Source organism: Convolutriloba macropyga, chromosome 12 (assembly GCF_964194025.1).
Source record: "Convolutriloba macropyga chromosome 12, txConMacr16.3, whole genome shotgun sequence".
NCBI lineage: Eukaryota > Metazoa > Xenacoelomorpha > Acoela > Convolutidae > Convolutriloba > Convolutriloba macropyga.
In genome coordinates, this window is record NC_134479.1 from 10,197,646 (window position 1) to 10,212,371 (window position 14,726).

The 14,726-nt window shown below is 38.8% G+C and overlaps 2 protein-coding genes across 2 annotated transcripts; both read left to right on the forward strand.

Moving 5' to 3' along the window:
- The first annotated feature begins 8,467 nt into the window (after positions 1–8,467).
- LOC142350372 (uncharacterized) lies at positions 8,468–9,700 on the forward strand. Its single transcript, XM_075402219.1, has 2 exons — positions 8,468–8,790; positions 8,989–9,700. The coding sequence occupies exons 1-2, from the start codon at positions 8,468–8,470 to the stop codon at positions 9,698–9,700; spliced, it is 1,035 nt and encodes a 344-aa protein (XP_075258334.1).
- A 45-nt stretch (positions 9,701–9,745) lies between these two features.
- On the forward strand, positions 9,746–10,735 carry LOC142350373 (uncharacterized). Its single transcript, XM_075402220.1, has 2 exons — positions 9,746–10,176; positions 10,483–10,735. The coding sequence occupies exons 1-2, from the start codon at positions 9,746–9,748 to the stop codon at positions 10,733–10,735; spliced, it is 684 nt and encodes a 227-aa protein (XP_075258335.1).
- The last annotated feature ends 3,991 nt before the right edge of the window (positions 10,736–14,726 follow it).

Consider the following 14,726-nt stretch of genomic DNA (forward strand, 5'->3'; position numbering starts at 1 on the left):
AATAGAAACCCACTTTATCGTTTGGGAGTATGCTTAAACGTTATTTTGTCTTTACGTTAACATTCAACCCCTGATTTTGGACCCGTTCTGTTCAGTGCAATATTTTTCTTCAAATGCAGGTGTGGAAAAGCAGAAAAATAACTGTTCCTGGCTATTCTCGTTAAAAAAAAAGAAATTTCCAAAACTGAGATTTTGGTAGAATGGTAAAAAAAAATGCAAAAAAGCAAAACAATGAGTTTCTCGGTATTCATTACCAAGGCCAAAAAAATTGCTCCGGAAAAAATTTAGAAGAAAATTCTCAGAAAAATCCCGCTAACCAGGATGTCCTGTCACCTGCAAAATTAGCAGCTGCTGTATGAACTTTACAAGACCGGAGATATACACGTTTTTCATTTAAAATCTGTACTTCAGCTGCTGACAGTCAACTTACAAAAAATTTCCGAAACCTTGTCGATATAGTTCTTGTTCTTTTTTGACGTATTTCGTTGGAGAATTTTTAGGGCCAATTTTGTACGTGCCAATATATATCTCTACATCATTTGAATTTTGGTACTCCGGTCCAAACTGAAGTGCAAATTATCTCAGGTTTTAAAACCATTTTTTAGCAGAAATCATTATGTTCTGATTCGCCTAATTCTTTGTATTTTGGGGCTATGAAAAGCCGTAGTGTACAAGTTTGAATGAAAGGAGAGATAAACAAACAACTTACAAATTTGTACTGAAAATTCTTCCTGAGAAGAAACCAGCTAAACCAATAAAACGTAGCACATCGAAAAAATTTCGGAAAGTTATTCATGCTAACTTGCGGTAGCAAAAATACAGAGCTTAGTTCTTTTAGTATTTGAATGATCAACTTTAGGCGCTATTTTTTGTTAATTTTTGAAATACCGAGACATTTTCAAGTCTTTCGCCAATCCTCCTGTTGTGGCTTCTCCATTTTTTATTGAGCTCTAAGTGTTGACTGAAGCAGCAGAGACTATATTTGAAAAGAATGTGTCAGGAAAAATAGTTGATTTCAGCAGAATTTTCATCAATTCATCGTTTCGTGAAACAATCATCAGTAATGTCCCTGAAAACAAGGCAAAAACCAGAATCAATTACCTTTTTGGGCACCACTAATCAGCAAACTGCGGTCGAAACAAAAAATAATTTGCAAATTTCCTGGAACAAAAAACTTGATATTTTGGGATAGAATTTCAAGAGCTCCAGAAAAGTAACAGTAAAAATTCTCAAAACATCTCGCAAAACTGGAGAAGCACTTCGCTTTCTGTACTATAGATATCAATAATGCCAAATAAATGATTTCATTGCTTGTTTCAGGTTGTTACATCAAAACATTCAATTATTTGTGAGTATAAAGAAAAATAATTAGAAAAAACATAAGCAATAGAAACCCACTTTATCGTTTGGGAGTATGCTTAAACGTTGTTTTGTCTTTACGTTAAAATTCAACCCCTGGTTTTGGACCCGTTCTGTTCAGTGCAATATTTTTCTTTAAATGCAGGTGTGGAAAAGCAGAAAAATATCTGTTCCTGGCTATTCTCGTTAAAAAAAAAGAAATTTCCAAAACTGAGATTTTGGTAGAATGGTAAAAAAAATGCAAAAAAGCAAAACAATTAGTTTCTCGGTATTCAATACCAAGGCCAAAAAAATTGCTCCGGAAAAAATTTAGAAGAAAATTCTCAGAAAAATCCCGCTAACCAGGATGTCCTGTCACCTGCAAAATTAGCAGCTGCTGTATGAACTTTACAAGACCGGAGATATACACGTTTTTCATTTAAAATCTGTACTTCAGCTGCTGACAGTCAACTTACAAAAAATTTCCGAAACCTTGTCCATATAGTTCTTGTTCTTTTTTGACGTACTTCGTTGGAGAATTTTTAGGGCCAATTTTGTACGTGCCAATATATATCTCTACATCATTTGAATTTTGGTACTCCGGTCCGAACTGAAGTGCAAAACATCTCAGGTTTTAAAACCATTTTTTAGCAGAAATCATTATGTTCTGATTCGCCTAATTCTTTGTATTTTGGGGCTATGAAAAGCCGTAGTGTACAAGTTTGAATGAAAGGAGAGATAAACAAACAACTTACAAATTTGTACTGAAAATTCTTCCTGAAAAGAAACCAGCTAAACCAATAAAACGTAGCACATCGAAAAAATTTCGGAAAGTTATTCATGCTAACTTGCGGTAGCAAAAATACAGAGCTTAGTTCTTTTAGTATTTGAATGATCAACTTTAGGCGCTATTTTTTGTTAATTTTTGAAATACCGAGACATTTTCAAGTCTTTCGCCAATCCTCCTGTTGTGGCTTCTCCATTTTATTGAGCTCTAAGTGTTGACTGAAGCAGCAGAGAATATATTTGAAAAGAGCGTGTCAGGAAAAATAGTTGATTTCAGCAGAATTTTCATCAATTCATCGTTTCGTGAAACAATCATCAGTAATGTCCCTGAAAACAAGGCAAAAACCAGAATCAATTACCTTTCCGGGCACCACTAATCAGCAAACTGCGGTCGAAACAAAAAATAATTTGCAAATTTCCTGGAACAAAAAACTTGATATTTTGGGATAGAATTTCAAGAGCTCCAGAAAAGTAACAGTAAAAATTCTCAAAACATCTCGCAAAACTGGAGAAGCACTTCGCTTTCTGTACTATAGATATCAATAATGCCAAATAAATGATTTCGTTGCTTGTTTCAGGTTGTTACATCAAAACATTCTATTATTTGTGAGTATAAAGAAAAATAATTAGAAAAGACATAAGCAATAGAAACCCACTTTATCGTTTGGGAGTATGCTTAAACGTTGTTTTGTCTTTACGTTAAAATTCAACCCCTGGTTTTGGACCCGTTCTGTTCAGTGCAATATTTTTCTTTATATGCAAGTATGGAAAACTTAGAAAAATAACTGTTGCTGGCTATTCTCGTTAAAAAAAGAATTTTCCAAAACTGATATTTTCGTAGAATGGTTAAAAAAAGGCAAAATAAAGAAAACAATGAGGTTCTGGGAATTCAATACCGAGGCCAAAAATTACTGTGCAAATTAGAAGAAAATTCTAAGAAAAATCCCGCTAACCAGGATGTCCTGTCACCTGCAAAATTAGCGGGAAAATTGAAGAAAATCAGCAAAAGTAAAATTTACAAAGATGGCCACCGTGGGTGGTAGGTATGTACTAGAATTTTTTTGAAATACAAGCAAGTAGAAAAAATAGCCCACTATGATATGGGTAATTGCAAAAGTGCTAAATGTCTTTTACTCCCCAAACTACCAAATAGTTTTGGAAAAGAAATTTCTCAAATTAATAAACAATTAGAATCGCACTTCATTTTGATCTAACTGAAATTATTGTAAACGGTCCGTAACCGCTTAGCCCCCCAATACTTCCCCTTGTTATTTAGTTCAAATTTATTGAGTTCATATTCATAATCGCTGTAAAAGTCATCTCTTTAACTTTGATTTTTCATGATTTCAATGCCAAACCTTTTTATTCAATATCATACATGAGTTTCATTGTGCTAGACATAACTTTGATAGTAAATGCGGGTATAAACCACACCTTTGTAAGCTATTATTTAACAAGCATACAAGCTTATAGAAGAACATACAGCAAAATAAACTCTTGAAAATCAGTCGTTGTCTCTGAAAGCGGATCAGACTAAAAAAAGATAACAAATTTTGGCGCATCCTCGGTTTTAAAACCGAACCATCGACTCACAATACAGAGACAACTTAAAATTTCTGACTTGTAGTTTTTCACTAAAACCTTAAAAAATCCCACCACCTAGCTGAATTAAACGTGCTATAGATTTTTTCCATCTGATATTTTAGCTCTTCAAATTTCTAGGCTGTCAGGCTTTCTAAGTAAGTTACAGTTCGATGACCTTCCCCCTGCATCATTCATTGCACTCCGAACATTATGATGCAATCCGCTTAATGCAGTTCTCTAATCCATGCGGCTAGAGGTCCCACATTTGCTAAAAAGATTGACTGGGGCCTGAGCGGGTGAGGCTGCGGGTTCTCTTTTGAACCAACGCATAGGCTGACGACGGGAATAGTCGAACATATACATAGGTATCAAAGCCTGATCTTTCTTAGAATATAGCACGTTCTAGTTCAGCTAAAACCCTCTGACCCTAAGTCTAGCGAAAGAGCATTTAAAATTTCAGGGTTGGATTAAGCCCTTCTTACATTCAAACAGATACTCTAGCTGATTCTGATTTACAGTTTTGCACCTGCTGACATGCAAGTGCAAAAGTTTTTGTTTCTAGGCACAAAAATTTTTAAAAGGTAAAACAGTATCCTCCCCAGGTTAGGGTGTTTCTTTGCGACCGTGATCAGACAACCCCCCCCCCCCCACAGCGCAAAGCGTGCATAATAGAATTTAATAAAAAACAGCATTCAAGCAGGATTTGGTAAAACATAAGACAAACAAACCATTAATAGCTGTCCACAACAGCAGTATAAAGAGCAATCAAGTTATTTTTAGATACAAAATAACAATTAATCAGCGTTCAAACAACATTTTAAGTGCAGTGACTCATAACACTCATAGTGCAATAATATTTTTTTGTGAATGTCATCGTGCAACCATAAACAAAGTAACCATTAACCAATGAGAAAAGCCAGAACCATGCCAAGCAAAACCAAAACAAAATCAACCTCCAAGGCTCAACTCATGCAACTCTTGACGTTCAAAGTCATTGAGTGGGAAGCAGCACAAGACCTACTCGACGAACAAATGCAACAAACAGAAGCAGCAGCAGACCTCCAAGAGCTCGTTGACGAACTTCGACAGCAAAAAGCGGAGCTTGCTCGCATGTGTAACGAACTCATAGAACAGCAGTTGACTCAAGAAGAGTTCGACACTGTTGCTGCAGAGTCTGCACGGAGAAATTGCAAATGGCTGAGGACCAAACAAAAAGTTAGATTGCTTCATGGGTCAAACCATCGAAAGTTCATCTCTTCCGACACCTCTTCGGAAGAACCCAACAAAATACGCAGCAAGGTGGTTGTTTCAGGAAGCAGACGTAAACAACCAAGCGGAATGAGACGTAAAACGCCAATGCAAAATGCAAGTGAAAACGCTGAGAGCTGGGATGAGGTGTTCAGTTCTGATGACCATGATGGTGTACCGTCCACAAACAGTCATCGTGATTTTCAAAAAGAAAGAACAAGTGTAGAAAAAAAAACAATGCTCAGCAACAGAAACCAAAAGAGAACAGTGAGATTCAGGAGCATCGCAGCTTCAGTGAAGATGCGAAACAGGTTCAGAGTTGCCCGATTGTTGATGTGAATGTTCCAAATCAAGGTTTTGCTACCCTCAATAATTCTGGCGATCAACCATCAGACACTGTGTACTGGAATTCCGGTACAGCAACCGGATTTCAACATCAAGCAATGCCTGACAATTTCACTCAAACTTTTGCAGACAATCACTATCCGCGGGATCAGCAGCAGTGACGTCATTTGCTCGGTAGTCAAATGGATCACTCATTCCCAGACACAAACAAAATGATGAACGCTCCCAACGGAGAGACCAACCGTCACTTCAATTTCATGCCACAACAGTTTTCTGAGCAACAGTTCCAACAACGACCCCACAGTTCTGAATGGACCAACCATCAAGTAATGATGAATGCGTTCAGTCTACCAAAGATTAGTCTTGACCATTTCTCAGGCGATCCTTTGATAAGGCATCAATGGTACAGCTTTTTCAAGTCAACCATTCACGACAATCCAGCTCTTTCAACTGTTCAGAAAATGATATACTTGTAAAACTCGGTAACTCACAAAGCAAAAGACTTCATCTGTGGTTACCCTTACAACGGAGACTTCTATGAGGAGGCACTTCAGGAACTTATCAGAAAGTTTGGAAAGCCGCAGCATGTTGTGAGTGCGTACTTCACACAACTTGAACAATGGCCTAGGACCAGAATGGATGATCCCAGCAGCTTTGTAAGTTTTGCGTCCTTCCTCAGACGTTTGGTACAGACCTTTCGACTTCACCATTTTGAATCGGACCTGAACCCTTCTGCGGTAGTTAAAGTTGCCCAGGAGAAGTTGACAACACCAATGACGATTCGCTGGAATCAACATGTAAGGAGCATGAGAATAGAGCAGCCAAATCTGGCTGACTTTGCAGATTGGATAAGCACATATGCAGAGGCTTGCGGGGATGTCTTCACAAAGACCACAAAGGACAGACCGGGTTGAACGGCCTTACCACGGCCAGAAACACTCCAACATAGTTCTTCAAGCCAGCTCAAGTTGTCAACTATGCTCTGGGATCACAACCTTGGTCGCTGCAAAGAATACCTGAGCAAGTCTGTAGCTGACCGTCAGCAATTGGTGAGGCATCACAACTTGTGTGTCAATTGCTTGAAGAGACATGAGAGTGGATTTTGTAAATCAAAGATTCGATGTCTTGTAGACAGATGCAATAGGTTTCATCATTCAACTCTCCATCGAAACGACTTCAGGACTTTGCAGAGAAGTGATTTCCAAGCAACGAGTAAAGGGGGATTTCAATCCAGGAACAATCCGGTGCAGTCAAACTACGGTAGAAACTTCAACCATACAACGTCTCAGCTTTCGTCAACAACCAGTAACACGCCAACTACCAACAACAGAAGGGGATACAATCAAAACAGTTTCAACCCTCGTAACCCAAGCTATGGAAACAACAACTCGCAGCAAACTGCCAATCAGCAGCACATCAATCCCCAGCAAACTAATGACAGAAGTCACACTCACTTTCAATCAGTGACTAGCAACGAACTGAATGATGATTCATCAAAACTTCCACGGGTGGAAAACCACACTTGTAGCAGAAATCGGGAACCCACATGGGTCAGAGTTTTTACTCAACTACAGGCAATACCAGTCACGCTCTTCTACAAAGACTTCAACATAGAGACCTATGCACTTTTGGACAGTGGAAGTGATAAAACACAGATCACACAAAACATTGCTGATGCTCTTCGGATTAGAGTCCCCAAAGATATAGAACTTCCTCTAGCTTCGCTACATGGGGAGCACACAGTAACAACAGCTGATGTCATGATTGGAATTGGTTCACTTCACAGATGAAAAAGCGGTGACAAGTCTTCCTGTGTACGCAACCTCCATTGAGCAGTTCCAGATGCCAATTGTCCCCGCAGAAAAGTTGAATAGACTTTGTAGAGACCATGATCATTTAGCAGAAATCAACTTCCCACAAATTCGTGACAACAAAATTGGAATACTCATAGGTGCAGATGCTTTTCTGGTTACTGTTCCAAGACATTTCACTACCGGCAAACCAGAAGCACCCTACGGAGTCACCACACTGTTAGGATAGACTTTGACAGGCCCTGTGCCACAAGAGTCAACCAAACCATAAAGGAAGCAGCAGCCACAATATCACTCTTTTCAACCATCTCAAGCGAGGTAATGACGACCCGGTTGAAAATCTTCTACATATTTTTTGGACCTTTGAAGGTGTCAACTTTAGTCAGGGTTCTACGAAGGGACACAATGAAGAAGACCAGAAGTCTTGTTGGAAGACTTTGGCAGAGACCACATATTACAACGGGGAAAGATATGAGATTGGACTCCCTTGGCGAGAAAACGTCACGCTACCCAACAACTAATTCATGGCAAGGGTTCAGTGGCACGCCCTGCAGAAGCGATTAGAGAGAGACAACCAACTGAAACAGAGATATATGACCACTATCTTTGATGATATGGATAAGGGATACATAGCAGCTGTTACGAACCAGGATGCAAAGAACATTTGGTACATACCGCATCATCCCGTCATCAACAAGCAACAACCAAATAAGATAAGACAAGTGACAAATGCAGCCTCAAAATACAAAGGGGTTTCTTTGAACGATGCACTGCTAACGGGACCGGACTTTTTGTGCAATCTACATGGACTTCTTCTACGGTTTCGTCAGTACAAGGTTGCAGTAACAGCAGACATAGAGGCTATGTTCATGCAAGTTGGAATCAGAGAAGAAGACCAAGATGCTCTCCGTTTGTTGTGGAGCAACAATGATCAGGAGAGGACATCCAAATACCAACGAATCTTTTTTGGAGCAACATGTTCTCCTGCCTGCGCAATTTTTGTTCTGCAAAAGTGCGCCAACGATAACAGACAAGAACATCCAAAAATCTTTGACTCAATCACAAAACAATTCTACATGGATGACTTCATTCAAACATTCTCAACAGAGGAAGAGGCAGCAAATACAGCGACTTAGCTGAAACATGTTCTCAAAACAGGGGGATTCAACCTCACCAAGTTTCTCAGCAATAACCCTGCTGTGCTGGAAAAGATTCCAGAGGAAGACAGAATTGGAGTTCTAAAGTTACAAAGGATACTTGGTCAAACATGGAACCCTGAATCCGATCAATTTCTTTTTGCGAAACCCAAACTGAGCTATGAAAGAGAGAATATCACTTAGAGAAAGCGTCTCTCAATGGCTGCTTCTTTGTTTGATCCCATTGGAATAATCTCGCCTTTTGCAATTCGACTGAGATGCATCTTGCAAAAAGTCGTCAAACAAGGACACAATTGGGACCAGCTACTATCAAAGGAACATTACGAGGAAATTCAGCAATGGATGGAAGACTTCCAGAATATGCCTTCAATTCAAATCCCCAGATGTCTAGTTCCCAACGTCGATGGAACTCACGAGTTGCACACTTTCACAGACGCTTCACTTTCAGCAGTATCAGCAGTGGTGTACCTGAGGACAATCTCCGCTGACGGCTCAATAGCTACCCACTACGTCATCAGCAAGTCCAAGGTGGCACCAATCAAACAGATGAGCATTCCCTAATTGGAGCTCGAAGCAGCTACACTGGGAGCAGAACTAGCAGGCTTCTGTGAGACCGTGATGACAAAAGATATGAAGAGCAAAAAATTTTGGACCGACAGCACAGCAGTACTCAGCTGGATCAAATCAAAGGATCGACAGAAGATGTAAATCGCAAATAGGCTCAACAAAATTGCTGAGAACTCAAACAAAGACGACAGGCGACACGTACCAGGAAAAAGGAACCCGGCTGATCATGGTACCAGAGGTCTAGCTCCATGCGATCTTCAAAAATTGTGGATAACAGCACCTTCTTTCCTGATCAAACCTGAGAGCGAGTGGACATTCTCCAGTGACAAAACAGCTCAAACATACGCCACTCAAGTTGATGTCAAGACCAGTGAAAAACCGTTGGTAGATCCAAACAGATTTTCAAATTGGCCTAGACTCCTTGGCACAATTAGAACAGTGTTTCGAGCACTGCGCGTACTGAAAATGTTGATCAAACGCGACGTACCTTGCGACTTGGACGACTTCGCGGATGACGAAAACAAGGCTCGGAGCATTCTCTTGAGGATATCTCAGTCCACACACTTCAAGGACACAGTTTCTCGACTTCAAAGCGGACTACCCCTAGACAAGAAGGACAAACTATTACCATATACACCCTTTCTGGATAGCGACGGACTACTTAGGGCTGAGGGACGAATTCAGAAATCTGGATTGCCTTTTCGGAGCAAACATCCAGTGATACTCCACAGCAAGTGCAGAGTTTTCAAACTGCTTATTGGGAAGGCACATCACGACTGCGGAATTGAACATGTTCGTGCACATATCCAAGCAACGTTCATGATAGTTGGAATCCGCAGAGCTCTAAGAACTTTAGGGAAGTAATGCTTCATCTGCAGACGCTGGCGAGCAGACAATGTCAGACCGAAGATGGCTCCTCTACCAAAATTTCGCTTTCCGGAGCACTCCAAACTCTACCCATTTGTGAATACTGGAATGGACATGTTCGGTCCCTTTCACATTGAAAAATCCAGAACCCAGACAGAACTCAATTATGTCTGCATGTTTACATGCTTGGTCACACGAGCAGTACATTTGGAAGTTTGTGAGGACCTCTCTACTGACTGTCTACTGATGGCTATTCGACGTTTTGTATCCAGACGAGGATACCCTGATGTCATTGTTTCGGACAACGGGAAAAACTTTGTTGGAGCTAACCAGGCGAAGAAACTCAATTTTCAGGAAAACTACAAACCAGACAACAATTACATACGTCTCCCGCTGGCCCAACAGAACATCCAGCGGACGTTCAACCCACCTCTGGCACCGCACTTCGGTGGGGTTTGGGAACGACTTATCCAGTCGGCTAAACGAAGCCTACTTGTTGTCCTCGGAAGCCGCCGACTAAACTTTTCAGTCTTCCATACAGTCGTAGCGGAGGCAGAAGGAATTCTTATTTCACGCCCACTGACGCATTTTGGGAGCACTTTGACCGACGAGGAACTATTAACACCGAATCATTTCCTGATGAGAAGACGCCACTTCTGCCTAAAACCTCTGGCAAACAACAGAACCCGATTTTCAATTAAAGACTTCAAGGAGTCATAGACCCTTTTGGACCACTATTGGTCTTGTCTTCTCAAAAAATTTGTACCGGAACTTAACAGACGGACAAAATGGCAGCAAGCCAACGCTGAGATCAAGGAAGACGATGTTGTTTGGCTCTACAAAAATTTTACACCCCGAGGAATTTGGCCCATTGGTCGGATCGTCAAAGCACATGTGAGTAGAGATGGAGTGGCAAGAAGCTTCGACATCAAGACCAGTACTGGCATGGTGCAACGTCCCGCAGTGAGATTGGGCAAAGTGTTTGAAACTGACAATGATCCTTCTTCTTCGTTGACCGCGGAGGGTGAATGAATACTCCTTCAATCATGTCAAATTGATGCATAAAACTCACTTAAGCGGAAACTTTTGAGGCAGTAAATTTGAATTTCTGATGTCAATTATTTTTTTCTTTTCTGATGAATTTGATTGCTAAGTTTTGTTGTTGCTTGCCGGAGTGTAAACGGTCCGTAACCGTTTAGCCCCCCAATCCTTCCCCTTGTTATTTAGTTCAATTTTATAGAGTTCATATTCATAATCGCTGTAAAAGTCATATCTTTAACTTTGATTGTTCATGACTTTCAATGGCAAAACTTTTTTATTCATTATCATACATGAGTTTCAGCGTGCCACACTTAATTTTGATAGTAAATGCGGGTATAAACCACACCTTTTTTAGCTATTTTTTAACAAGCATACAAGCTTATAGAAGAACATACAGCAAAATAAACTCTTGAAAATCAGTCGTTGTCTCTGAAAGCGGATCAGACTAAAGAAAAGATAACAATTATCGAAGTTATAAGATAATGCATCCGCGGACAAAGCTGACGTGTGAGATTGTGTTATTTTTAGCGTCGAAAAGAGCGACAAAATCTTGTCACGTTTATCCACGCTGGCTGAAACGCAGGCAGCGTGAAAAATTGTGACAAAATAAAAGCAAATTTGAATTAGATTTGAATTTAATTCGCTGGCTGTCAAAATTTCACAGAAACTAATAACCCTGATATCAGCGAAATAAAACATTATTGCCGATAATAGGGAGAAAATTGAGTAAATTTACTAAAGAAATCCAACCTTTGCCACGTAATGAAAGTTTTAATAGGAATGTTATGTTGTTGGCAACAGCCGACGTCAAGTGAACTTTGGATTTGTTGAGACGAATGAAGGAGACAGATACATGGTCCCAGAGGAGGGGGGAACTGCTGCCTGCCAAAACATACATCCTGCATTAGAAGTAATATCTACAGAAAATCTTGAGGAAGGTGAGTAAAGAAGTGAATTTGCTTAATTTTTGCTCCTACCTTATTCGCGGGGGCGGAACTATATGCTCACCTGGTTTTTTTTCTGTTCAGTCAGTTTTTGCCGGTCGATATAATTATTGTACAGAGTTGTGCGGTAACATTAGAGATTACTTCAAGACTAAGATATCAAAAAAAAACGTTTTTGTCCGTTCTGACTAAGATATAAAAAAAACGCTGATTTCCCATTACCTGCGTCTGCCGGTACCAAGAAATCAACTTCCAAGGAAACAAGAAAACTGGCTAGCGCTTTCCGGTACCGACATCTGTTCAATGCAGAAAGAGCTCAAATTTTGTGGAAATGGTTTCCACAGAAGAATTAGGAGCCTCAAAATGAAAAAAAAAGGATCAAATAGCTGTGAAAAGTACTTTTGTGCAACTGTGAGGGCATTTTACAAAATTTCAATCCTTTTACTTGCTTTGCCGCTCAATTTTACGGTATATTTTTTTAATATTACTAAAATGAGGGGGTTACACTGAACTCAATCTGAGGCACAATTCCTTGCGGATCGCGCTTCCGTCAAACATATTTTGCGTTGAAAAGCAGTTTTCATTTTTCAACTTCCAATTAAAAAGTGAAAAACACTGAATAGAACTTCCATATAGGGTATTACCTTGTTATCTTGCACGCACAATTTATTCGCATAGGAAAAATGGAATCTGGTAATGAAAACCAGTAATACTTCTCAAAAAATGTGTATCGGTAGACGCCGGTAAAGTGTTGTTTTTGTTCATATTTTCTATAATGTTCACTAAAATTTTCAGCAATTTAACATAAACATTTTAAAATTGTCAATTATTTTATTGTTTTCATATCTAAAAACAGAGGAGTGGTTTTTTTTCGCAAAATTTTTTGGTGGGTGCTTTTTAAAAGATTAAACGTTATTTTTAATGTTTTGAGATAGTGATCTCATCGTTCTGCACAAAAGGTGCGTCGCCCAAATTTTCAAAAAACAATTCAACATTTTCAAATTTGCAAATTTTTCTTAAATTTTTCTATGAATATCATGAGAATCAAAAGCAACCATGAACAGTCTAATTTCAGAAAAAGAGAGTATCTGAGCATATAATGTATCGACTGCAGATAATGAGGTAGCAACATGTACACTGATAAAGTACTGAGCCGACGATATACAATGCAATGTTTCAGTAAAGATTTACTATCTATGGCAATAGGGTCCGAGCTGCCTCTAACTCATCAATTTTGGATCTAATTTCAAACAATAACAATGCTCGATTTAAAAGCATCCAGCATGTGTTTGATGCCAATCAATCAACTTTGTACTTCCTACAAACTTCTGTCTGTCTGTTGTATAAAACGGTGGTCAATAGTTTTGAAAAAACCCCTAGAGCTGCTCGAGATGAATTGGGTTAATTATTTAAGTGCTATCACACAGTTCAAGGTTTAAACCAAATTTTGTTCTTTTCAAAACAAAAACTAAGCAATTCAAATACGTCAAGAACGAAACATGGTTTAGTTAGAATGATTTTCCTAAAAATTGGTGTTTTTTGAAGTAATTAAGTGTAATATATTTCTAAAGGAATCAAACAGAAAAGATGCCTGAGTGTATTATTCAGTTTCTCTCAACTAATAACAAACAATCCGTGCCGAGAAGTTTGTCGGATTCAAACGTAAATTGTCGGTTTATGTCCATTTTACTTTGCCAAAACCGATCAAAGCCCTTTAATTTTTTTTTGTAATTTTGAACAGTTTTCGTCGGTATTTAAACGTAAGAAACGCCGGCTGTCGTTGGTTGTTGTCCGTTCCAAAAACGTAAGAAGCGTCGGTTTTAATGGCATTTATAACTTTGATCTTTTCGAGGTCTATATACAGTCGAGGCTATCGCAAAAGTCAATATAAGTTCTTTTGTGTAGCCCATTTTGGTCGAGCATGGTCTGTTCATAGAAATTTTTGGTCGAGCACGGTATTTTCTAGGTCTATATCTCTCCAAAACAAGAAAGTGAAAAGTCCAATGAATCCAACGCTCCTTAGTTCAATACCGATCATTTCGACAAAAATTGACAATATCGGAAAAAAACAACAATCAAAAACCGAAGCTTCTTAGTATCAAAACAAAAGAAACCGACAAAACCGACAGAAACCGACGCTTCGTACGTCGTTTTTACCAGTCTTTCTCGATGCGGTTACGGAATGCAGAAACTATCTCTGACGAACATTATTCCGCAAATTCAAAATTTGGGTACGGTAAACGCCCGTAATGTGTTCTTTTTGTTCACATTTTCTGTAATGTACACTAAATTTTTTAGCAATTCTTCTTGAACATTTTAGAATTGTTATCAAGTATTTTATTGGTTTCACATCCGAAAACACTTTAACCTAACTGTTCAATCTGACTTTTTTGCTAAAATTTTTGAGAAGGTATCTGAATTGAAAAAAATTTCAAACGTTACAAATATTAACTGGATAATTATCCAAAACGCATCGTTTATTTTTGCTACATTAAGATCTTTATCGGAAAATTTTGCATAACAGTAACATTGGAGAAATTACGTTTTTCTAATAGACCTCTATTGATAGCAAGGCTAGTCCTAGCCTCAACTTGGCCTTAACAGTCTATTGTCTCTTTCTCATTTTGTAAACATTTGATTAAGAACTTGGGTGTGCGAGGTCGGAACGTTTTGATAAAGTGCACATCAACGAGTCAGCTTTATATATTGCTTTCTTCAGAAAATTTTATAACAAAAACAGATAAATAAGAAATTTTGAGCGGATTTCTACAAGGTCTCGCAGTTGTACAATTCAAAGATTGTATATTGCTAAAAACCATAAAAAACTGAACAAGTCTGGCTGAACTTTGGTAATTTTGTGCTAAAAATTAAGGTTGTCAATAGTTGCAATTATCTTTGCACCGATTGTGGCATCTAACTGTAATGTTCGTAAGAGCAACTTTAGGTTCATTTGCAGGTTCCAGAAAAATATGAGAATAACGTAGAAAACAACGGGATCAGAGTATCAAAAGTTTTAAAAGTGTGCTAGAACTCAGAAA